The sequence below is a fragment of the Nyctibius grandis genome, chromosome Z, assembly GCF_013368605.1.
Source record: "Nyctibius grandis isolate bNycGra1 chromosome Z, bNycGra1.pri, whole genome shotgun sequence".
Taxonomy (NCBI): Eukaryota; Metazoa; Chordata; class Aves; order Nyctibiiformes; family Nyctibiidae; genus Nyctibius; species Nyctibius grandis.
The window spans coordinates 25,509,301-25,535,578 of NC_090695.1; the positions used below are offsets into that span (position 1 = coordinate 25,509,301).

Sequence of the window (26,278 nt, forward strand, 5' to 3'; positions counted from 1 at the left end):
ATATTAAACCTGTGTCTACACTAGAAATGCTTTAGAAGTATAAAGGAATAGTAGCATACTATAATGCCAAAGTTCATTATGGATGCAACTGTATTGGAAAAGCTGTACTTTGAAAGCATGCAGGAAATCCATTTCCTCTGACTGAAACAAGTTGTCACTCTCAGGTTCTGCTAGAGTGTTGGTGTACATACCTCTAACGCCACAAAGGATAAAACATTATTTAAATCTTCAGTTAACCACGTCTGGAGTTTGCTATCAAGTTGTTTCTGACTTGCTAAAAATTGTTGAAAGTCTATTGATTAAAGATACAGTAATGAAAATAGAAGCATTTGACATGTCAAGAATTAATAGCTGAAGAACATTTTTCTTCTGTTTTTATTTCCTGTAGTGTTAGACAGGAAACTCTCTTTGTCTTTCAGATGTTGCCTTTAACTATCCTTTTTAATGAAGAGAAAAAAAGTTAGGTGAAATGATCCATGCATGTTATTGTTATGAGCAATCATCTACCTCATCTAAAGTGAAATGAGATAAACAGACATCAGGGAAAAATACAGAATTACCAGTGACAGAGAATGTGATGTTGCCTACAATGCTAATTTTCACTTGCACTCTCCTGTGTAGCAGAACAAGAATGTGTTATATGGTCTTTCCAGACACAGGACCTGACAAACTTATACCATTGTATGGTTTTGGTCTTGGCTTCCGCTCTGGTCCCAGGTTCATAGCGATATCACAAAAGGCAATGTATTCATCCACAGTTCATTTCAAAAGAAGACAAATAGGGAATGGAAAGAAAATAAATAAAATGCGGAAATGAACTGACTTATAGGGAGGGAGAGAGAACAGACTGAGTTTTCAATGTTTAGCTGCAGTTTCTGAAGGTAGCAATAGCTTATGTTTCTTCTTAACAGAATGACACCACCACCACCACCCACAGATGTATCATAGTGGATTACAGGACATCAGGGAACAGCAGTATTGATGGTAAAGCTCTAGTTTTCAGCCCACTACTTTTACAGATGTACACTGTTTAAGATGCATCAGCAGCCTCATCCCATGAACGAGAACAAACAAAAGCCTACTAAGTGGTTTTAGCTATAACCAGGCTGATTTCTGATATACTGCAGCTCACTGTCTTGCCAAACCATGACTATATAAAAAGCCTGTAACCTTCTTGTGATGCCTCTTCCAAAGGCAATAATCCTGTTTGCATCATTCCATTGATTTTAAGATTTTCTTAAACTGCTTTTATGAAACATTTTTTACAAAAGACTGAATTGAGTCCTCCACGATTATTTAAGACCTCGTACACACAGACATGCTGACATGCCACACCTCTGGGCAGAAATGGCATGCCTTTTGAATCACGCTGTATAAACCAGTACTGCTCTTGTAGGCTCAGGGGCAGCCTTTTCACCGTCCTGGCCACCTGACTGATTTGGAGATGTGGAGGTTGGAGGAAACATGTATATATCCTAGGACCACTGTATGTGACTGGGGACAAAAAGCCTCTGGCCTTGATGGTTCTTTAACACAAGAAAAACCCTTTTGAATCAGGACAATAGTCCACCTGGACCATGCAAATTCAGCTGTCAGTATATGAAGAATGAAAGAAAAAACAATAAAGAATATCTATTTTAATGAAAATGGAACTTCTGTTTAAAAGCAATGGCTAGAAATATGCAATATTTTAAATTTTACAAAATCAAGACATGCTGCAAAGCAAAATGTTTGCAGAAAAAAAAGATTAATCAATACATGGTAGTGAAAGAGTGGAGAGAATTTTTGGTTTAGGTATACAAAGATTTTTTTTTTACTTAAATATTTAAACAAACGAATATAATGAATGTATATTTTAAGGACCCAGGAAGGTAATTAAGCACGTACATAAGCGTTTAACTTGGGTAGTCCCATAATAGAAGGTACTATCAACTTACTACCATCTCTGTTAGCGTCACTGCTCGCAGGAGAGATTTTCAAGAGTATTAAGGGCCACCACCTCCACAGTCAGTAACTAGAATACATCCATTTTGGGGTTTCTAACTAAAACAAACTGTTCATCAGTTGATGCCTTCTCTGTTCTAAAGGCTGGAAGATAAAATTCTCAATAATATGAGTAACAAGAATAAACATAACTTGTGAAAAAAGCTTCTAGGAAAATATGACAGAAATATAACCAGGAAAACATATAAAAGGAAAGCACACTAAAACTACAGCAGTAATGGAGAAAAAGTTACAGCAGCTGTAGAGTTAGAAAACATACTGTCAAAGTATATCTGATGTAAGTAGTGATATGAAATGGAGGAAAATAGTAACGCATAAGTCATAGAATGGTACTGGAGGAAGCAACGGGGTTTAGGAGAGCTATGTGAATAAATTACTGAGACAAAATGTAACAATATCCAGGACTAGCCTATATTAAACAAAAAAGAGAGACTGAAAGGATGTCCCAAACAGATTATGAATAAGTTCTTTGCTTTCTGGGTTTTATAATATGAAGTGCTGATACTGTCCAATGAGGAGACAATGATGCATTTTCTAATCATATTAATGTAAGCTAAAAATAGGGACTTCTGTACACGTGTAGCCTTGCAATACAGTATTTCTCATCCTTCAACTCCTTGATATCAGCAGTTGAGTTTTCCCCAAAGTTCATGGCAGAAACAGGCAAAAAACCTAAGTGGTGGCTTTTCCTTATTTATGGCTGACCAATCAACAAAAATAGCTATAAATACTGAGTTCAACATGGTTCAGTGCCACATTTTAACAACCTCAGAGAGACTTGTTAGATCACAAGAATTGGAAATAACAAGCATGTGCTTTGTTTTCTTTTCCACAGCTGCTTTAGGATGTGATCACAATTAGGTCAAAGTGATGTGAGACTGGCTGATCCTTTCTCCCACCTTTTGCCCTAGCACATTTCAGTCTTCTTCCTCATGCCTAAGCCAATACCATAGGGGGACAAGGTCTGTGCTATGGCTGTCTGTGCAGTCAGTCAAAGAATATCAATGCTAGCAGAAGAAAAACAAAGAGTGACCAGGGACAGGCATACTCTGTCGGAAAACAGCTCAGATCAGCAAGAGCCAATTGTGAAATTACACCCTAGTTGTACGGTGTTAGGCAAATCCTTGTAAACAAAAATCAGAAAATAAAATATTAGGTTAGGTGGGATTAGGGGTAGGTCATGTGTGTGTCAATAAATGTGGATTTAACATGATAGATGTGCCAACCAGTCTTCTTTCAGGCTAAATATAGGAGTTCCTGAGCTTCTTTGTGAAAAAAAATTAAATGGAGGCAACCGAAACTATATCCAAGGCAATAAACTGCAAGCCTCAATGGAATAAAGTTATACAGTCAGACGGTCATTCCTCAAGACTGCCTGCAAATGCATAACCTTGAAGAGGATTTCTTAATTGAGTTATATGTTCATTAAAGGAAGAAGAAAGCCTCTGGGCAAGGAAAAACATCCCACACGTGGCTCTGAGAGGGAGCTGAGTGGAAACATCCCCACAGCACAAGCTAGAAAGGCAAACTGGGTTTCAAAGCAAGAAAATGCCTTCTGCTATTTGGTCCTACTGTATTCAGGAAGACAAAATTGTTTTGTGTATTTGTCACAAAAAAGGAAGATGCTATAAAAAAGTCCCACTATTTTTCTTGGTAAATTTTGGAGAATTGCCCATTTCTCCTCCAAATAGAAACAACCCATCAATACTTTGAATATGGCCTTATCATTAGACCTGCAAGTCAACAAGATGCAGTTGAGCTTCCAAGATACTTTGAGAAAATTAGATGTCTGAAATTAGTATTTCACAGATGTGAAAATGAATTTTTTAGAATTATTAAACTGATAAAAATTAAGAAAAAATTTCAAAAGCTTTAAAGACACAACAGCCAACTAATTTAGACTTCTATGTGCCTACTGTTATTATTAAGGGTGAAGTAAACTTAATAAATAAAACACAGAGTCTATTAAGTATCTTGTTACACCAGAGAAAATTATCATACTGTGGGTTCATATGCTCAAGAATATGCTGGCCAAAGGCTGATGTATTAACATCTTGTCTTTGTTTAGCCCACACCTGTGGCTAAACAATAACAATTTTTCTCTCACCCAATGTCCCTTCCCCAACCGAGGAAGGAAATTGGGAAAAACAGGCAGACTCGTGGGTTAAAATTGAACATATTTAATACAATCAAGAAACTAATATCAACAATAACACAAAACACACAAAAGTATACTTAGCTACAGAGTTGCAGCAGGTTGTTCCAGGAATACCAATTGTTGGCAATGAGAAGAAAAAAAAAATACTAGAAGAGAGGAGAGCAAAAACAGCCCCCCCCCTCTCCCCCACAAGCCCTCCCTTTTATAGTGAACTTGATATCAATGATATAGAATACACCTGTGGGCCAGCCTGGGTCAGCTGCCCTGGATTTAACTCCTAAGGGCCTTGATCACCATGGCTGGCCACAAATTGAAACAAAATCCCAGTGAAACCAGGACACCTCTGCTGTATATATAACAATTTCAGTAGGAGTCTGGTTCTTATACTTAAGGTATTTAGAGTGCAAATGACTGGCTTTGTTATGCAGCGTATTAATGTTGATTGCTTAAGCACTCCAGACCTTGCCACTCAGCAAGCTCACTGATGTGCTAAGCTATTAGCTTTAAAAGAAATACTCACCGTGAAGACTTTCTCAGGCTGACCACGAGCTCGCATGTTTGTGTCATGAATTTGCTTGAGTATCATCCAAGCTTCATCATGTTTTCCAACCTAAACATTTGATCAAAACATTTAAACAAAACATACATACAGATTAAGATATTCACTATAGTCACTGAACAATCTTAATGTCTGTTATATAGAGGTCATGATGTAAACACAGAAATAATTTTGACTGGAATCTAAAATCCATTTGAAAACTTATACCTCCAGCAAGAACCGCGGGCTTTCTGGCATAAAGGTGAGGGCTACCACGGAAGAGACACAGGGCAGTGCACAGACAATCACAAATACTCGCCAGCTGTGGAACTGGTAGGCAGAGCCCATGCTGAAACTCCATCCTATGAAAGAAGAAATTAACAAAATGTAGAGAAATAAGGAGGATTGTACATGGGAGTCTGCAGCTTCTTGGAGATGCAAAATGATACCTATATTTCAATGAAGCCTAACTGATCTTTTTCCACAAATATCGTTGATTTCATAAATAATCTTACACTTGCCACTTGCATGTGACTAGTCATGCTGGAAAACGGCCATATTGTGCAGGGTGGGAGACTTCCTTACACAGGGATGAAGAAGCCTCTTTCAAGCCTCTTAGCAAAATCTGCATGAAGGTAGTTACGTGAACAAAACAGGAACACCATCACTATACATAAGAATACATACACAAAGAAATCATTTTCTATGAATACTGGAAGAAGGGAGAATTAAAAATCTACACTCAGGTGATGTATTTTATGGAATTTTACATACTTCCTTATTATTATTAACATTTTCTACATAATTTAAATACTCATTGAGTCTCCTAATGTAATACAGTGCAACACATAAAGTGTTTACAGTGCCTAACTTCTGTTTCCATCTTGTTCCAGAGCACTATAACACTCCTTAAACCCTGTTAAAAGTAAACTGACACCTGTCCTCTCTGCCCCATAACTAGATGTACAGGAAAAAATACTCAGTATCCAAACTTCTATCAGAGAGGAGCAACCTCAAAACTGAAGTAGAGAGAGAATTTATTATTACATAAAGAGATTAAGAAAAGGTAACAACAGGAAAACAACTCTCTTTATCTGAAAAATTGATCTTGACATACATCTGAGTGCTGACTAATAACATACTGTAGAAGCCATTGAAAAAATATACTGAAAAGGACACAAAAGGAAATACTGGGAAAAAAGGAAATACTGGAAAACCTGTATGTGAAACTACAAGGCTGGTAGTTCAGATTTTAAATAAAATGTCTGATTCTTTGGTGTATTATGACTGGACTATTGCACTGCTAGAATTGTAAGAAACCTAAGAATTTCTCTTAAGACAGAGAAAAATACTATTTGGGTAACTACCTGGCCTTTAAGTCCGGTTTCAATGTAGCAGAATTTTTCAAGTAAAATTCTCAAGGACAACTTACTAAAAGATGAGTGGAAGATAAGAATAACAATAAAGGACAGAAGAGGTTACTGGAAGCAAATGGAATCCTGGCTAATGAAAGAGCTGACGCCGGATTAATCTGATATATTTCTTTGCTAACTGATTTTTCTAGACAAAAAATACAGTAAATTACATCTATTTGGATGTCAGTAAACAACTGGTACAACATGGTACCAAATGGCCTATTAAAGAGTTCTTTAAAGAAGATATTTATCTGTTAAATGTATAGTGTATTTTGGAATTTAAAAGTCTTATGCTGTGGATCATAAATACATTCTTGGAAAAAAAATCCCTTCTCATATTAAAGTACTTACATGTGACCATATGAAAAATACAGTCAACTCATGATTTATTTTTGCCCTTTATCAACAGCTCGGTGAAACCTTTTGATCTGCAGGCTTGGGAACCTGTTTTTTTCTGGTCTGCTACAAATTTTCTGTGTTTCTGAAATGGTATCAGCTTGCTCTACAGCCTCATTTAGCCCATGCCATCTTTACCCCAGGAAAACAGAGGTAAAATCAATGACAGTGTTGGCAATGATCTTGGAATGTCATGTTACTTTTTTTAAAGTAAGGTTCCAGATAAACACATCTTCCTCCTCCAAAATTCCCTCCAACAAAAAGACGCTGTCTACTATTTCATGTTAATTTTTATTGCAAAATAGAACTTGGAATGAAAATTTAATATTAAAAATAACAAAAAAAACCACATATAAAAGTGTATTTAAATTTACTTTTTACTGTTTTTTTTTGAAAACGTGAACTTTCTATCTTATGGAATTTAAAATCTTAAATAATATGAGCATACTTTACATCTAAATAGGGAAGGGAAGGAAATAAAGAAGGAAAGGTTTACAGTGAGTTAATGAGGCAATTAGAAACCATACCTGTGTTTTGTGTATTGTGTACAGATTCTATTGTAATCATTAGAATCATAGTCTTCATTAGATATTCTAAACTGTACCACAAAATCACCTGATACAGAACTTGCAAAATTATTTCCTTTTGGTTAAGTCAATTTTTGTTCAGAGCAGCGAGCTGATCTGCCTCTCCAGGCAGCCATGCAACTGCTAGTGCCACGGGGAAGGTTGCACAGGATGGGGGTTTTCGTCTCTCAGAACAGCGTGGTCAAGGTACTGGCTCCTGTTGTCATTAGGAACTGTCCCAGAAATACAGAGCCACTGGTATATTTAGACAATCTGCCTTTCACCGCTCTGGGTCATGTTTTATGAGATTGAGCTGCATAAAGGGCACTTCTGCAGTAAATTAAATCAGCCTGGCTTTATAACTATTATAAAACAACAGCAACATCTTGTGCTCTGTAGCCAGTCCTGGAAAATGGTGGTGATAATTTGTTTTAAGGTGTCATTTATTAATGTAATTGAACCATACTACACTTAATTAAAAGCAATGAGGGCACCGTTCATCCTGCTGTCATCCTGACAATCTGCAAAACATCTTTTTTGCTTCTCAAAATATCTGACGGGCATGCGAAGTGAAATGTTCATTATGGTTTTTATTGCTCTTCCATCTTTTTCTATATGTATTGTATTACCTGCTGCAATTTATCTTGTGATTTAACATATCTGCTGAATTAATTATAATAGTGAGTATCAGGATTACAAGAAGCAATTGGTAGAAAAAAGTCAGCTGCAACACAGCTTTCCTGAGGCTGCCCTCCTGTCTGTTCCAGTACCAGCACTAGATCAGCGAAACAGAGCAAGTTTAAATGCAGAGCAAGTTTAGATTTATTCTTACGTTTAAGACATCCCATTTTCTAGGTCATGAGCTAATATGGAAAATGGAGCCATTAGAGTAGCTCTGAATTTAGGTCATAAAGTGGCTTTAATTCCTATTGTACGTAAGTCTTGAAACCAAATGAAAGTGTGTTCTCGGCTGTAATTCAATTTGCTTCTCCCTTCCCTGATTTATGACACAATAGCAAAGACAGAGCAGCTCTACATGGTTGCATTCAGAGCACTGCACAGCAACCTAGAGCTAAACTTCACCCTTGCTCCCTGGCTATCCTGTATTCAAGAGTCATTGATCTTGAAAACGGTGGTAAGTCCCAATGTTTTATGAATTGCTAGGACACTTGGCCCAAATGCATATTGGGAATGATGTGCTGTAGAGCAACGTAAAACCTGCAACGACTGAATCTGAAGCTGCTGCAGCAACCTTTGTGCTGAATACCAGCCTCTCACTTTACTGACTGCTGGAAAAGGCCAAGTGAATCACCGGCATGGCAATTACTGATTACAGAAACACAGCAGCACGCAGCAGAGCAAACCCAAAATGTACAACATGCTAATCACCAATTTCTATGTTGAATTCAGTATCACCAAAATCTTCCCTCCCAACACAGCATTTCATCTGTTCCATAATATTAGTAAATTAAAGGGATATTACAAACAACTTCCTGCTCCAAAGGAGAGAAAAGAGCATTTATGTCATAGACTTTCTGAATAAATACAGAGGTAAAACTGTTCATATTACGTTGAATTTTGTAAATGCATATTACCTCACAAACAGTGGGTAACTCCAAGGACAAGGATCATCTTTTACAGTGGCTAGATTACTAGAGAACAGACTAATGGGGATAATTTACTTAACTTTCCAAAATGAGGGCTGAAAGGGAATATGATAGCTCTGTACAAATCCATAAGGGTTACACTAAAGTATCATGACGGCAATGAAAAATATGGGTGCCTACAGGCTCTGTATAAATACTGGCTGGCAAGGGGAAAGTTTCTAAAAACCAGAAGAATAAAGCTGTGAAACACCTTTCTAAGAGACTAATGTGGGCAAAGAAAGCCTAATCGAACGTAGGGATTTTATGGCATGGTTAGCTAAAGACTGACCGTTCTTGACAACAATTTTTGTTAGTCACTCAGTAAGAATCAGAGGAACTAGATTCATGGCAGTGTCAGAAATTGTCAAAAGCCAAGTTTGCAGAAACATCTGTCTTTCGGTAGATCAAAGGAGAGAGTAGATGCAAGAATATCCCTAAAATTAGGGGCACAGGAGAAAGATAGCCAAGGAACTTACAGGAATTCATAGACTTGATAAGATTCGTCTGCAGAATATTTTCTATGATTTCATAACTTTTCCTATTTCTGTTTTACCACACAATCTTTGGTAAAGACCCAGCTTTCTAGCCTCCATTTTCAATTTTTTAAATTTGAAAAATTTCCAGTGATTGATGTAAATTGCCACGCGGTGGCACTGTTACCGCACGTAATACAAATAATACGCTTAAAAAAAAATCCTGCAGAAAGACTTCTACCATTAAATGTTGTTTTGTCGAGTATTTCCCAAATCTAAGCTAAATCAAAATTATAAGGAGGACTGGAAATATTTTGCAGCTAGCAGCACTGAAATATGTTATTATTGCACTTACATTTAATCTGTCTTGGCATTACCAATTTTAACTGTGAGTGACATGTAGGATTTGAGCCCATATATTTTGGTGGTACTGATGAAAATAATGGTAAAGCACCACTGAAATGGAAAACAAATCGTTCAGATAAGTTATATAGCTGAAGAAGCTCAGTTAGACATTTTTACAACACTGAGTGAAATACATGGTTTCTAACAAATGCAGAAACAATGTTTTCAGAACTATTCTGCAATCGTATTAATGTGAAATTTCACCAACACAAAGTAGAACACTTGTCTTTCCTACGATTAGATTATTGATATCACATGGGAAAGGCAGTGATATTTTTAGCCTATGTAGATAGATAGATACTCTGCAATCCCACCGGCTCAGCAGGTCAACTGCTGGTAATTTCTGCAGAAGGAATCTGGAAATAAAATAGCTGAAGTGTGGCAGGCCATGATGGAGGTACCTTAACAAAGGTGCCTTAGGAAGACTCTCTAACTCTCATCTGCATCCATCTGGCTCTCTAGCTGATGCTATTAGTCCCTGGAAGGATCAACGGTTCAATGAAAGAAGAAAGTAATAGTGTTAAACAGAGATACTTTACAAATACATTAAACTCAGACTTGGTCTGCTGATGGTTAAAACCGTGATTAATAGGAACAAGGCATTTTCTAAAGACAGATTTCCTTTCCCACGGAGGATGGTGTTGTCAACCACTGACAGTCATCACTTCCCTGTGCTGACATTGATCTTCATCCAGAGACCCGAGATTATCAGGTCTCTGATCACTCCTTTAACATTACCTGCCATTCAGACGAGCCCCAGGACAGCTGCAAGCAGGGCTGACCTTGCATAGAAAGTAATTTGTTCTCTAATAACATCAGACACAACTCCTCTATCCAGTGCATGGCACTGTAGTAAGGGTGAGGTCTCTAGATGTAGTACCTCTGAACAGTGACCTCAGTAATCCGCTTTTAAAATGTTTCCAATACCTGCTGTAGTACTGCTCAGTTCTACTTTTCATTGAGGAGGAAGTTTGTATACCCCCATACTTCAGACAGTGATATGATATGATACAAGCCCAAAATTTGAGGTTTAGTAATGATATGTCAGCATTTCACTTAACCTTACATATACTCTACACAGAATATTGAGCTGTTAAGTTTGTCTCCTTGCTATTGAAATGTTAGTGTATCTGTGACAGGACTGATAGAAAAACCATAAAAAATAGTTTCAAATCAGAACACCTAGCAATGCTGGGGGAAATAAAGACAAGGGAAGCTCGTAAGTCATTGCGTACATGGATTGCAATGGTCTGTCTGAAATCTGACTTGCATTTGGGCCTGAACTATGGCTGTATCAAGATGCTGTGACTCACAGTAGCCAATACAGGCAAGAAGTTAATCTTTAAAATGGCAGAAGAGATGAACAAGTGTAATCATATAAGAGAATTAAAGCAGCAATTCCTAACAAGAGAACTGCAGGTACTCGACAGCCTAGTCATGTCATCTGTCTAATCTTGGCAGATGCTAGAGGTGGCAAAGGATGTGTAATTGCTGGTCTATGTATGATTAGGAAATCAGGATCTCATTTGCCTTCCCAGCTAGACAAACATGAACACATGTAGGCTCTTGAAGTAGGCTGTTGTCAGTACTGAGCCTAATTGGAATGGTATGTCTGTATCTTGACTTCCACAAAGGAAGCCATTCTTGCACTTCCATTTTCTTTACTGGGAAGGATACTGGGACAACTAAACAGAACAGAGACATGAATAAGGCAGAATCAGTCATTAGCTGTTCACGTTTTATGAAGTCTTACAAGGCAGAAGAGAAGCTATACAGAACCAGAGAGAAGGGCTTGCAAACTAAGTTGACCATTACAAATGTTCTGTGTATACACCCCACGTTCTCCCCTTCAGTGGACTATTCTGAAGACTCAGTAGTTATAACAAACAGTGGCAAAAGAGTATAAAAGCTTTCACAAGAGGCAGCTTGTAGCATTTTCAGAATTGGTTTTGCCTCTTCTGCACTTACTATATAACGCAGAAAGGTATGATAAAAAGAGGATTCCTCTACACTTCACAGAGCTGGACAAATCACCTTTTTACTCATGTAAAGCAGTACTGAAACAAATAAATTTTAATGATTACCCATATATACAAAAAGCATGTTAAAAAGAGAAAAAGAATAAACATCTTGGGTAAGTGCACTTTGCAAGAAACATCCTGGTCTGAACGGTAGCTGTTAAGAGTCAGCTGACAGCAAACCAGCTGACAGAAGATGAGGATTCCTCCCTTCTTAAGTTATTTATCTTACACAGAGGTATACATATTTGTTCATTCACTTTAGTTAGTCCAAGCCACCACTCTCCCTAACATCATCCAATTACGTGGTGAGTTATTGGCAATCTTCAGTGTTTTATTGTGCTTTTCTGTGTATCTGTATACTGCATCCCTATCTATAAAACAGGACCAGTAATACCTACACAGGTTAAGTCTTAGCTCAGTGCTGGAAGATCACATTAACACTGAAGAGGCATGAAAACAAGAGAAAAATCAGAACCAAAATATACAGAGTTTGGGAGAAGACTGTACTGTCCAAATCCTTAAAGAAAGATACTGATGTGAAATGCAGAGCCATCACCCCATAAGGAGAGAGGGAAAGGATAAGCATCAAATTTGTACAAAACCCTCTGTGTGGTTTCTTGATACACCTGCACCTCATTCCTAAGAGAATTAGGGTTGTTCTCCAATACCTGCTTGGCCCTGGAGAGGTGCTCAGCTGATGTGGGATCATCACACAGAGCTTTGTGAGCCTTTCCTAGAATGAACCTCTGATGTAAACTATTCGTTGCACCCATTGATATGATACTGCATGAAAATAAGGGCTAAGAGCAAAGAGTTCCACTTACAGGAAAGGAATAAGGGATGTCACTGCTAACGAGTGGAGACAAGCCTGCAGTCCTCTACTTCTGTTTGTTTAACTTTGGCCATGTAGAATTGTCCATTCTCAAACTAGGGAGAATTAATAGAAATGCACTTTGCTAAGATGTCATGCTAATTATTCCCTTTTGGTTAAGTCATGCTAATATAAATGTCTCCACCTGGCCACCACCATGCAGGACACATTTTTTTACTTTAGCAATGCCGAATACAAACACAATGCAACTATCCTACAGTGCTGGAAACCTACCAAATCTCAAAGCACTTCAACACAGAATTGCAATGTCTTGACTTTGGTTAACATTAAGAGTTTCGTCTCCATCCTGAGTAATTTTGCCAGACTTCAGACACCAATTAGCAGGAATCAAGCCTGAATAACTTCTATGTGGCTTCATTCTGAATGCAAATATTATACTCCTTGGGAAGTGGGTATATCCTCACTCATTACAGTCCTTGGATAATGAGCAAAGATTTTGAAAATTTTCCAGGGGCAAACCTGTAATTTTCTGCTTAGGTCTTAAATTAGTGTTTCTAAAACATTCTACTTGTGTGTCCTCAAAATAGCTTTCTTCCTCTCTACCTCATACTTTATAAAATACAAATCAGTGTAAAAACGCTCTTAAAATTTACATTAATTGTGTATTTCTGAAATTTAAAATGAGAAACACCATGTTGCTACCAAAATTATTAAGTAAGTAAATATGCACATTCCAGGCTAGAATGTTCTTCACTTCCCTTATGTGCACTCATGATCCCTATTCAGAAAAAATATTTCCCAAGACTACTAGAAATTAATGTAGATGGACACAGGTCAAATTTTGTCCAGAGTTCAGATGCAAAACTTGAAAAGGGTTATGATTTGTAATCAAAAGCTCAACTATTTAATTTCCCTATAAATGGCTGGTTTTGTCACATTTCTGCATCTAAATCGGATTTGGAAAATTTTCTCCTTTCAGTTAAAGATCTGATATAGACCTACATCTCCTTGTAAGTAGAGATATTAGCACTCACACGGCACCCTCTTCAGTCCTGTGGAAACCAATGTTTGCTGTAAGTATTTGGATGTAAGATTCTATTATACATACATTTGCAGTATTCCCAAACCCCTTGTAATACTATGGTGTCAGCAAAAAGCAAAAGTAGTGCTGGGATGCAATAGGTCAGTGGTTTGTGACCTTCCTGAATTTAATGGCCACTAGACATTTTTCAAATGGATGTGTAGAGTCCCACATGGCTAACTAAGGCCTATGGATTCAAGATTTATTTGACTTAATTATTTTTATGAGCATATAGCCTAGAAGCATTTGATGAAGTCCCCGCTATTGAAAACCGCAGCAGTAGCTGGCAATATCTGGAAAGAAAATCAAATCAAAGAATGGTCTAAGAATTTTCTTAGCTTAACAACCAGATAAAAAGTGAGCGTAAAAATTAAAATGTATCTTTCCAACACGAGCAAGATATATTCAATAATCACACTGAGTTTACGTTATAGTCTAAAGCGGAATGGAGACTGAAGAACTGGAAAGATGATGTTCTAATTACTCACATATTAAAAAAACCAACCCAGAATAAGCCACCAAGGGTTAATATTTAGCTGATACCATCAAAAAATCTCATTACAAGCACTGTGGAAGATAATTGATCTGACTGTTTGGCTGACTGAGTCAGTGGCCCCAGAGATTTATGTACTCATGCAGTTCTGCAAAGTCCTTGCTTGGGTTTGGTTCTGTGCAGCTGTTCAGTGAAGGCACTTCAAAATATGCAAAACAAAGAGGTAAAATCTTCTGGTCATGACTCTGACAGCATCACAACTTACAGTCTCATCAGTCTAAGGAGAAAAGGCCATGTCATGCTTTCCAGAGATGACAGATCAAGCAGATGCAGCTAATGTCAAAAAAAAGGAGGGGAGAGCACACGCTGTCAGAGCTTAAAAATATCATGGTCAGTGTCAACATTGAGACTGTGCAATCAAATGTTACTAAAACATGCTTCAAATTTTGTTTATATGACCTTACTTTTGATATCTCGTTAAGATTACTGCCTCTGGTCTCCTACATGTACTTACTGGTTTCCACTACTTTATTTTACTACACTTAACTAAGAAATGAAAAATGTTTTGCATACGAAGTTCGAAACATCTGTTTGGACAGTGCTAAAGAGTAAAATAAGAGTAAATCATCAACAGCAGACAAAACCTGCTTTCATAAGTAGACAATTTAAAATTGCCAAATGCCCTGTGCAGTAGTCATTATGAACTAGGTCTGAAAGAAAACACTTGTCTACAACAAAGTCTGATTCTATGTTGTCCTATCAATATTCAAAATACAGATATAATGATACCTACGTATTTTTGTGTGGTGCCCTCCACGGCCTATCCATAGCTCTGAGCTCACAAATTGCATTATATTTGACGCGGTAAGTTGTTGTAGACACTACTAATAGCAGGTGTTAAATGTGGAAGCTAATTGAAAATCTAAATGTTCCTGTCCTGGTCCGGGACTTCCAGTGATTTATGTGCATCTGGACTAAGGATATTTAAACAATGGGCTCACAGTGAAGAAGAGAAGCAATTAATCAGAAAAGACAATCAGAAAAAGGCACAATAAAACACTGCAGTCTATGAAAAAAAAATGGGGCCTTCTTCTCTAGCCTAACTTACAAACAAAACAATCAATCATTGAAATGCTGTAACAGTTTCTGAAGAACGCAGAGAGGACGTGTCTTTTACCAGTGATAGGTGTTGTACCTTTCGCGTGCTGCTGCAGTGTAACAACAGAACATGTATGCAATTAAAGAAGCTCTTTCAAAATTTAACTTTATTATATTTCATTTGTTTGAAAGTTGTTGCAAGAAAAATCTTTTTTTTAAATGACCATTTCAGTGCTGTGATTTAAGTCTCATTTCCTTTTTTGCTATTTAATTTACCTCTTGTTATCTTTTTTTATTTTAAACAAAAAGGAGCAATATCCTATCACTAAAAGAGAGATAGATAGACTAAACAAGCAGTTTATGTGATCTAATAATTAGACCAGATATGCATTCTAAGAATTACTCTAATCTAACAGCAGTCAATTAAACAAACCTGTTCAGTTGAATACGTGGAGCTTTCCTGTACATACCATGAACCATGGGTCAGAAGTCTTGGGACTCAAACTTTGGTCGAACACTTGCAACACAAATATTATTTGCACTCACAAATCAAGTACTAATGATCCTAAGTTATAATCTATTACAGCTATCCAAGGGGTGGCAGGGAGGGTGGTGGGTTTTGCCAACGGAGAGGCAGTCACAGTGTTTGAAATGTAATTATCAAAAGAAAAAAAAGAAAATACAATATATTAAATAAACAGAGCATTATATTATATTTTTCCTTTTATAAAGCTTCATGACTTCCTTACAGAGTCTAGAATATCCAGATATCATAAAGGAATCAGATGCTTATAACAGATTGAAATACACAAGGTTACTGAGGGAAAATAAAACAGTCTAAAAGCCTTACCCTGATCTCTTTAGTTGCGATTCCTTGCTTTTTTATTATATGGCAATGCTACCTTCAGGAAACAACTAGGAGGGAGGCCAAAACTTTCAATGCCCCAAAACAAATATCCCTTGTACCACAAAGGAAACAGGATAATACAGACTCAAACAGAAAGAGAGGAACAGAGAGTGGTAGAAAGCAGCATCTCCTCACCTCAGCCAGCATCAAAGCCGAGGAGACCAGGAACCGAAACCTCAGCCCAGAGCCCTCACCACTAAATCTTGGTGTTTCTTTTTGCTCACTTTATACTGTTTTCTGCTGGCATCTTTGGAAAGTGTAAAAATAAAGCCATGTTGGGAATATTAAGCACACAAACACTATAGAGGAGGTAGATCACTTTTTTCCCATATATTTGTACAGGTCCCTCCCCTATAAATACATGCAGAAAGAATATAGTCAGATGCTACATTCAGACACTCAGATATGCATGGATAATTGAATATACTTTGATGGAAAAACTTTCACTGAAGTAGGCATGATTTTCAAAAGTAACATTTAATATTTTTCTTTGAGAAAAAGTATAAACAAACTTCCTGAAAAAGAAATCCTGTGCCATTCTGCAATTGATGATGTTAATTTTATTTTAAAGGCAACTGCACTGCAAATTGAAAAATGGTATTCCAGTTGTATTTCCAATTCATAGACAGAATATATTATTGAAGTGAAAAGAAACTCTTATGAAAAGGACAATCACTAACTCCTTCAGAGTAGACAGTTTTATAAGCCAGACAAACAATATGGAGTATGGTCAACAAATCTGTACTGTTGTACTGTGTTCTAGAGAAAAATAATACATTTATGTATCTGAATAATATCAGAGTAAGACCAGTGACCTCTTCTTTTGCCCATCTGTACAAATCACCTGAATTTTTCTTCTGTTATAGATCAATCACAAAACCAAAAACTTTTTTGTCTTTTTAACAATAAAAATTTGAACAAAGAAGAAATCTCATCAGATTAGCATCTTCTTTGTTTCTGGAAGTGAAAAGCAAGGGTTATGCCTGACGCTGCAGGCATTTCTGATGGCCACTGGCCAGACTTCTAAGGTAGCTTCATTAATTTGTATGTAATTTTTCTTAACTTATACTTAAGGCCTATTCATTGTTCGAAACTGAGTTTTCATTAAAACTAAGGCTGAGGAGTTATTGGGTTATTTTTATGTTTTTTGTCGTCAAGAATGATTGACTATTACTATGGTTTCTGTGGAAAATTATATTTATTGTGTTAGAGAGGGATGTTTATGGCAACAGTCTGTTCACCTGTCTGTCAGTTCTTCCACCAGCATCATTTAAACCATTGACCTACTTCAATCAAATCTGACAGAAAGAAACAGTCTCAAAGATAATCACGTTCCCCAAAGCGTTGTGAAATGCACTGCCCAGGCAGAGGGGAGAGACCCCATCAGAGGATGGAAGAAAAGGCAGGAGAAGTCAGTCGTCCCTCTGGGAAGCTGCAGCCAGCCTGGGGGCTGGGACCACGCCACAGCCATGCCATCCATTGGCTCTGGCACCGGTCTGACCCAAGCCAAAACATGTTGCCCCCCTCCCTGACAGCTGCTGGACTGAAGACGGTTGTAATGCCGCAGGGAGCATGGTGAAGGTGTGAGAAGCTGAGTGTTTCTTGTTGCACAGTGCTGGGAACAAGGATGGGCAACTGTAGCGGCTATAGCAGAAAGGGATCTGGAAAAAACCTGGAGAAACTTGGACTGCTGAGGTGCCCTGTAAGGGGTATAGAGGAAGAGAGGGGAGAAAGGGGTTAGCCAGGATCGCAGGGGCACTGACAGAAACCCCTAGGAAACTGGGCCTCATAACTTCTCTGCTCACAAAACAATTTGCTAGTTTTCTACTGAACCTCTCAATAAACAAATTTTCTCTTTCACAGTCAACCTAAAGAGCCCAGAAGAAGGTTATATTTGAAGCTCACTAATGAGCATCTTTAGTGCTTATTAAGTAGATGTGCTAAAAGCTACTTAAGCTTCTAAGGCTTGCAAATATAAACATTAAAATGACCATATCAAACCCTGCATTAGGGCACAGAAAATAACAAACTGATAACCAAAGTGATTAGTTTTGCTTTCCTAGATGGATTTGCATAAGCAGCTGTTCTAAATTCTGCTCTGTTCTGTCATTCTTGTTGTTCCTAAAGATGAAGATTTTTTTTAAAGTATCCACATTGAATGTAATCTAATTTCATAGAATTATTTCAAATGAAGAACAATTCACCAGCAGGAGTTGATAACTCAAGTTAACATTAAAACTGCCTGGTACGCACTTTAATTAACTTGGATTTTATAAGTATAGATACAGCTTCAGCCTGCAGAATATCAGATTAATGGATGTGCACTAAGTATGGGGGGGAAGCATAGCACATGGGGAATCATTTTGCCTCTTACTGGAACGCAAAACAGATCAACAGATGTTGCATTATGTAGTAGATGCCTTTATATATGATCTATCCCATTAATTCAGCATGACAGAGTCTCCTTGCAAATGCATATTCAACCTTAACAAAGTTCCAACTTCTTCTTTTAAATCTCAAACAGTATTTTTCATTGGTTAAGGTACCCATAGATTCATGGATACTGAAGACAGAAGATCAACAAAAAGGCAATTGTATGGAGAAGGCAAAATTGAAGAGCTACTTTTGGTTTTAAAATTTGGATCAAATGTTTTCTCCAAGTCTAAAAAATTATACATATGTTGATTTAAAATTCTGCAGATTTATTAGTGCATTCATCGGCTTTTTATAACTGAGAAAAGACACACGCAGCTCTTCCCCAGGCCATCTTCTTTGGCATCTCTCTTTGTTCTGGACGACTAATAAAATTCAGAGATCTTCTGCAGAGAACAGAAGCTACTGTGCAATAGAAAATGGAGCCTTGGGCTCAGCTTTTTCTGAAACAGCTGCTGCCATGGCTTGGATTTGTGCTGAACCACCATGAAAAGGCAGACTATTAGGGAAAGGTTTCAGAAAAATAAGAAAGTAATGATTTTTAGATAGAGGGTCCAGAATTTTCAAGATTAGGGAAAGATCGACTTTTTCATTTCCCTTTCTACCAGCATTACTCAGCAGAATAATTTGATAGACGGACATTTTCCTACATGTGCTGGGAATGTCCAGTGCTGCTCCTTTTTCTTTTGCTTTTTTCTTCTAATTTCTGAAGTTCACTCCTCCTTTTATCTTTGTTTCCTTCATTTGCTCTTTTCTGGCCTCCCCCAGCACACTCTGGAGCAACAGTATCTGTTTAATAGTTTCCCGAGAACAGGGGTGGATGGGACCATGGGACCTTGAGGGGGCATGCAGTGCATCCACTTGCTCCAAATCAGAATCAGTGATGGCCCCTACAATATTCTCAAAATATGTTCTTAAGGAGTTACAGTGGCTGAGATTTCACTACTTTCATAGCAGTTTTATTCAGATAATTAACTAATACACCATTAAAAAGTCTTTTTCATTATCGATACTATCTCCCCTTGACAGAAATTTCAGCTCATTACTTTTTGTCTTATCATCAGTAAGCAGTTTATTCCTTTTCCTTTTGCTGCTAATCATGCTTTTCTCATATTTGCCTTCTGCAAGATTAAAGAAGACATCATTGATACACCTCTTGCACGTCTAAATCATTCATGGCATCCTGTTTCAGCATGTTTCAATGTCAAATAAGGAAACCAAACAGCCATCACATAACTGCTTTTCCTACTTCCAACCTACATTAATTAGGTGTTGACATACAAGGAACTGCAGTAAAGCATCTCTGTAGATATGACTACTGAGTATACTTTCTTTCCCTGGTTGTTTTGGACACAGTCACCACAGTGATGCAGCAATATGAAATCAGTCAAGTGGCTCTTTTTATAATAAATCACGTAAGTGGAACCTGGTCTTTTGATTGGATGGGTGCACTGCGTCAGAAAGAGTCAAATTCTCTAGGGACTACAGCAAAGCAAGGGTGGAAGAAGAAACTTGGTGATCCTTTCACTAAGATGAAACCATGATTTATAATGTATTTATAAGCTGCTGGGCGCCATGTTGCTGAGGAAATGATGGGAGCAGCTGATGAAATAGCCATGAGTGAAACCAAGCTGTTCCTCTGATGCTCAGACCCACCTCTAACACACGTCTCAGAATTTAGAAGTGCTACAAGAAATACTTGAAATGCGGCGTTATCTATAAAAGCAACAGCCACTTATTTACAGCATCGCCATCAACTTTGATGCTTTGAAGCTTATAGATTTGAGCAGAAAAATTGTGTCTAAAGATGCCTTACAGAAATTAACCTGTGCAATCTCAACAAAATAATTAATAGTGGGATTTTTTACAGACAAGTAATAATGAAGTTGAGACCCTAATTTTTCAAAGTGGTCAAGAATTTTCTATACTCATCCAGGTACAATCTTAACCAAGACCTTGAGATACCCAAGTTCATGGGTTACTGTTGAAAAAAATGTAGCCTACACAAGCTGCTAGCAAAAAATCTGGCTTGTAGTCCTTCATCTTAGTAACAAAGCCATTTGTTAACCTTTTAATTTCTACAAAAATAAATGCTGACTAACAGAAAAAGCTCCACTTTTTCCTTATATTGTCTAAAACCTACACCATGTAACATTTATGTACTGGGGAAAAATTCACAGAATCACAGAATCACAGAATCACAGAATCACAGAATCACAGAATCACAGAATCACAGAATGTTAGGGATTGGAAGGAACCTCGAAAGATCATCTAGTCCAATCCCCCTGCTGGGGCAGGATTGCCTAGACCATATCACACAGGAACGCGTCCAGGCGGGTTTTGAATGTCTCCAGAGAAGGAGACTCCACAACCTCTCTGGGCAGCCTGTTCCAGTGTTCAGTCACCCTCACCGTGAAGAAGTTTTTCCTCATATTTAAGTGGAACCTCCTGTGTTCCAGCTTGCACCCATTGCCCCTTGTCCTGTCAAGGGATGTCACTGAGAAGAGCCTGACTCCATTCTCTTGACACTTGCCCTTTACATATTTATAAACATTAATGAGGTCACCCCTCAGTCTCCTCTTCTCTAAGCTAAAGAGACCCAGCTCCCTCAGCCTCTCCTCATAAGGGAGATGTTCCACTCCCTTAATCATCTTCGTGGCTCTGCGCTGGACTCTCTCGAGCAGTTCCCTGTCCTTCTTGAACTGAGGGGCCCAGAACTGGACACAATATTCCAGACGCGGCCTCACCAGGGCAGAGTAGAGGGGGAGGAGAACCTCTCTTGACCTGCTGACCACACCCCTTCTAATACACCCCAGGATGCCATTGGCCTTCTTGGCCACAAGGGCACACTGCTGGCTCATGGTCATCCTGTTGTCCACTAGGACCCCCAGGTCCCTTTCCCCTACGCTGGTCTCCAACAGCTCTGCCCCCAACTTGTACTGGTACATGGGGTTGTTCTTGCCCAGATGCAGGACTCTACACTTGCCCTTGTTATATTTCATTAAATTTCTCCCCGCCCAACTCTCCAGCCTGTCCAGGTCCCTCTGAATGGCTGCGTAGCCTTCCGGCGCGTCAGCCACTCCTCCCAGTTTGGTGTCATCAGCGAACATGCTGACAGTGCACTCTAATCCCTCATCCAAGTCATTAATGAATATATTGAATAGAACTGGTCCCAGAACCGACCCTTGCGGGACTCCGCTAGACACAGACCTCCAACTGGACTCTGTCCCATTGACCACCACTCTCTGGCTTCTTTCCTTCAGCCAGTTCACAATCCACCTCACTACCTGATCATCCAGACCACACTTCCTCAGTTTAGCTGCGAGGATGCTGTGGGAGACCGTGTCAAACGCTTTATTGAAATCGAGATAGACCACATCCACAGCTTTACCATCATCTATCCACCGGGTAACATCCTCATAAAAGGCTATCAAGTTGGTTGAGCATGACTTCCCGTTGGTGAAGCCATGCTGAGTGCCCCTAATGATCCCCCTATCCTTGATGTGCCTAGAGACAGCACCAAGAACAAGTTGTTCCATCACCTTTCTGGGGATGGAGGTGAGGCTGACCGGTCTATAGTTACCCGGGTCCTCCTTCTTGCCCTTTTTGAAGACTGGAGTGACATTCGCTTTCCTCCAGTCCTCAGGCACCTCTCCCATTGCCCACGACTTAGCAAAGATGATGGAGAGTGGCCTAGCAATGACTTCCGCCAGCTTCCTCAGCACCCGCGGGTGCATCCCATCAGGGCCCACGGATTTATGGACGTCCAGGTTGCTTAATTGGTCCCTGACCCAGCCCTCATCTACCAAGACAGATTCCTCCTCTATCCTGACTTCTTCTGGTGCCTCAGGGGTCCGGGACTCCTCAGGACAGCCTCCAGCAGTATAGACAGAGGCAAAGAAGGCATTCAGTAACTCTGCCTTCTTTTTATCCTCTGTCTCCAGGGCCCTCACCTCATTCATCAGTGGGCCTACATTGCCTCTAGTGTTGGCTTTACCTGCAATGTATTTGAAGAAGCCCTTTCTGTTGTCCTTGACCTCTCTTGCAAGGTTTAATTCCAAGGAGGCCTTAGCTTTCCTAGTTGCCTCCCTACATCCTCTGACAACAGACTTCTATTCCTCCCAAGTGGCCAGCCCCTCCTTCCACGATCTGTACACCCTCTTCTTCCACTTGAGTTTGCCCAGCAGTTCCCTGTTCAACCATGCAGGTCTCCTGGTACCCTTCCTTGACTTCCTACCTGTTGGGATGCTCTGATCTTGAGCTCGGAAGAAGCAGTCCTTGAATGCTAACCAACTATCTTGGGCCCCCTTACCTTCTAGTACCCTGTCCCATGGGATTTCCCCTAGCAATTGCTTGAAAAGGCCAAAGTTGGCCCTCCTGAAGTTCAGGGTTGTGATTCTGCTAGCTATTCTGTTCCTGCCACATGAGATCCTGAACTCCACCATCTCATGGTCACTACAACCAAGGCTGCCCTCAACCTTCACCTCTTCAACCAGACCCTCCTTGTTAGTGAGGATAAGATCCAGCAGCGCTCCTCTCCTAGTTGGCTCATCCACCATTTGCATCAGAAAGTTATCATCAATGCACTGGAGGAACCTCCTGGACTGGGGATGGCTGGCTGAGTAGGCCTCCCAGCAAATATCAGGGTAGTTGAAATCCCCCACAACAACCAGGCCCTGTAATTGCGAGACTGCTCTCAGCTGCCTGTAGAAGGCCTCATCACCCTCCTCATCCTGATCCAGTGGCCTGTAATAGACACCCACAACAGTATCACCCCTGCCAGCCTGCCCCTTAATTCGCACCCACAAACTCTCAACTTGCTCCTGATCCGCCCCTGGACAGAACTCAATACATTCTAGCTGCTCACTCACATAAAGAGCAACTCCACCACCTCTCCTTAGTGGCCTGTCTTTCCTGAACAGGACATAGCCATCCATGACCACATTCCAGTCATGCGAGGCATCCCACCAAGTCTCTGTAATTGCCACTAGATCATAGCCCCCCAACCGAACACGGATTTCTAACTCCTCCTGTTTATTCCCCATGCTGCGTGCATTGGTGTACAGGCATTTCAGGGAGCGAGCTGGGCACACCGATTTCACCCCAGGGGGATGGGAGGCCTCCTGGTCTACCTCAACACTAGAGCGTTGCCCCAGTGGTGCAAGCCCAGCTACTACCCCATCCCCCTTCGAATCTAGTTTAAAGCTCTCCGAATGAGCCCTGCTAATTCCTGTCCCAGAACCCTTTTGCCCCTACGACATAAACCTTTCCCATGTATCACTGTCACGCCTGTTGTCTTATAAAACCAGCCATTATCAAAGAACCCAAAGCCCTGCCTGTAGCACCAGTCTCGTAGCCAGGCGTTAATAGAGAGAATCCTACTATTCCATCCCACGTCATCACCTGAAAATGGAAGGAGGGAGGAGAAAACAACTTGTGCCCCAGACTCTTTCACCAACCGTCCTAGGGCCTTGTAGTCTTTCTTCATCCCCTTCAGACTACGGGATGCAGCTTCTTCCCCACCTGTCTGGAAGATCAGCAGGGGGTAGTAGTCTGTGGCCTTCACCAGGTTGGGGAGTTGCCTGGTGATATCCCTGATTCGGGCTCCAGGCAGGCTGCAGACCTCCCTGTGATGGGGGTCAGCTCTGCATATTGGGCCCTCAGATCCCTTTAGGAAGGAGTCTCCAACCACTAAAACTCTTCTCTTCTTCCTTGTGGAGGAGGTAGCTATACGCCTGACAGGTTTTTCTGACTGTGGTGGGACCTCTGATATAGGTTGCCTCTCCACCACATCCCCATTGGACCGGCTGTATTCCATTAGGGCTTCATATCTATTGCTCAGAGGCACCTGTGGAGGCAAGGTAGGCAAGGAGGGCACTTGCCTTTTGCCACAGTCATAGACTTGCCTCCACTCACTCCTCTCCTCTAGGTTATTGTTTTCCACCTGAGAGGGGCAGAGTACAGGGGTCCCTCGATCCTGGGAGCTCTCCAGCAGGTGCTCCCATTTTTGTTGCAGGGAGGGCAGAGCCTGGCTCCACCAGTCTATCTCCATTTCAGCCTCCCGAATGCTCCTAAGCCTTTCTACTTCGGCTTGAAGCCTTTCAACCTGGCTTTGCAGCTGTGCCGCTCGGCCAAGCAGATCATCTACCTGCTCACAGCGCACACAGCCCCCTGACACCACAGAGACGCTGTAGCATTCCCTGCAGCCCGCAACCTGCACCATCGCCTCCTTCCGTGGGAGCTCTGTCTGGGTTCCCACATCCATTTTGGTCTTCTTCCACCGGGTAGATACCATTGTTCTTTCACTGAACTGGGAAATACCTGTTGGTGCCACCCCTGGTTCACAGCTCCTTGGCACCTTCCTCGCCTTGTGCACTGGGAGGGAGTCAGCGCCCTCCCCAACGAGCTGCAAACGACTGCAGCCTCTCCTGCCCTGAAGGAGCCTCTCCTGCCCTGGGACACACCCAGTCACTGCTGACTCACACAGGCACTGCTGAGTGTCCCACTCCCTTCTGGGCAGGGACTTTTTATCACCCAATAACAGGGGGTGGAGCGTTTAAATTGCTTAAATCGCGCGCGGTGCCTCCGCGGTGCCTCCGGCTACGCCCCCTCCTCTCCTGATTCGTTGCCGGGAACCTCCGGGTCCGGGGTCAGGGGGAAGCAGCTTGGGGCTGATGCTCGCGGGGCTGATGCTCGCGGGGGGCTCAGGGGGGGCCCAGAGTACGAAAAACTGCCCGGTTAAGCCCGATGTCGCCCTCGCCCCCGCACTAACCTCAAGTCGCTGCCGCCGCTTTCGCTGCTGCCGCCGCTGTCACAGCATTCACCTTGGAATAATCATCACTACAGAAGAGTGCAACCTTTTGACTCCACTTTGCTAATGCACTAAACTCTTGTCTCCGCATAATGGGAGGAGACCAGCAGGCTAGACTGAAATCTCCGTACATACACACTTGCAGCTCCCAGCACTCAGAAGGATCCAGTTCTGCTCATCAGAAGTGCTGAAAGATGGATGGCTCCTGAGATCCTTCTGCTTTTATTGCTAATCAAGTTCTCACCATGCCCTATAACCCCACTGATAATACATAGCATTGCCATAGGATTTTTTATCCCAATACTGCTGCTGCCATGTGCCACTGAGAAACCCTTTAGCCCAACAAAAGAAGACAGAATAAGGGAGTTAAAAGTTTTTCTGACTTCATTGCCACTGAAGAGTTTTAGTCCATCATGTTCTCAGTTTAGTTTGCCGCAGGCTGGGAGATTAACTACACCATTAACACTGCCTGGTACTACAGTACCAGTATATATGCTAGTATATACTAGTATATACCAGTATATACAGTACCATGCTCTGAGTTGCACAGTGAACCAGTAGCTCTCCATCTCATCTGCATAGCTGCTGCACGCGGCTCTGCTTACCTCCTTGCCTATTTTACTACAGTAAAGTTCACAAGGATTTCATACAGCAAGGGACTTTATTACAGTTTTGAAAATATGTTTACCTTTTTTATCTGCAATTGGATGCCACAAGAACAAAGCAAACATGGCAATAGAAAACACTACAGAAACTACTCTTGAGTTACCTACCAAAAGGTGATAAAAAGATCTTTTTTGTTGCCAGTAAATTTAATTTCTTCAGGCGAATTGATCTGCTTCACCTCAAAAATCTTCCTCTACAAATTGAGAGATGTTTTTCAGGCCATTTTGCAAGCCACTTTCTCAAAAGAAAAACAGATTGGTCCACTCTAATCACAGTTACACTCGGTTAGAAATAGAAGCCATTCATGGACTCCAATGCCTGTGAAAATACTTCTC

At 40.4% G+C, this 26,278-nt stretch overlaps 1 protein-coding gene across 1 annotated transcript in view; it reads right to left on the reverse strand.

Moving 5' to 3' along the window:
• SV2C (synaptic vesicle glycoprotein 2C) overlaps positions 1 to 26,278 on the reverse strand; it is an 87,774-nt gene that overhangs the window by 17,602 nt on the left and 43,894 nt on the right. Inside the window, exons 4-5 of the mRNA XM_068423305.1 lie at positions 4,929 to 5,062; positions 4,683 to 4,772 (exon numbers count right to left, since the gene is read on the reverse strand). Of these exons, the coding sequence (XP_068279406.1) occupies positions 4,683 to 4,772; positions 4,929 to 5,062 (224 nt within the window). The remainder of the gene's footprint in view (positions 1 to 4,682; positions 4,773 to 4,928; positions 5,063 to 26,278) is intronic.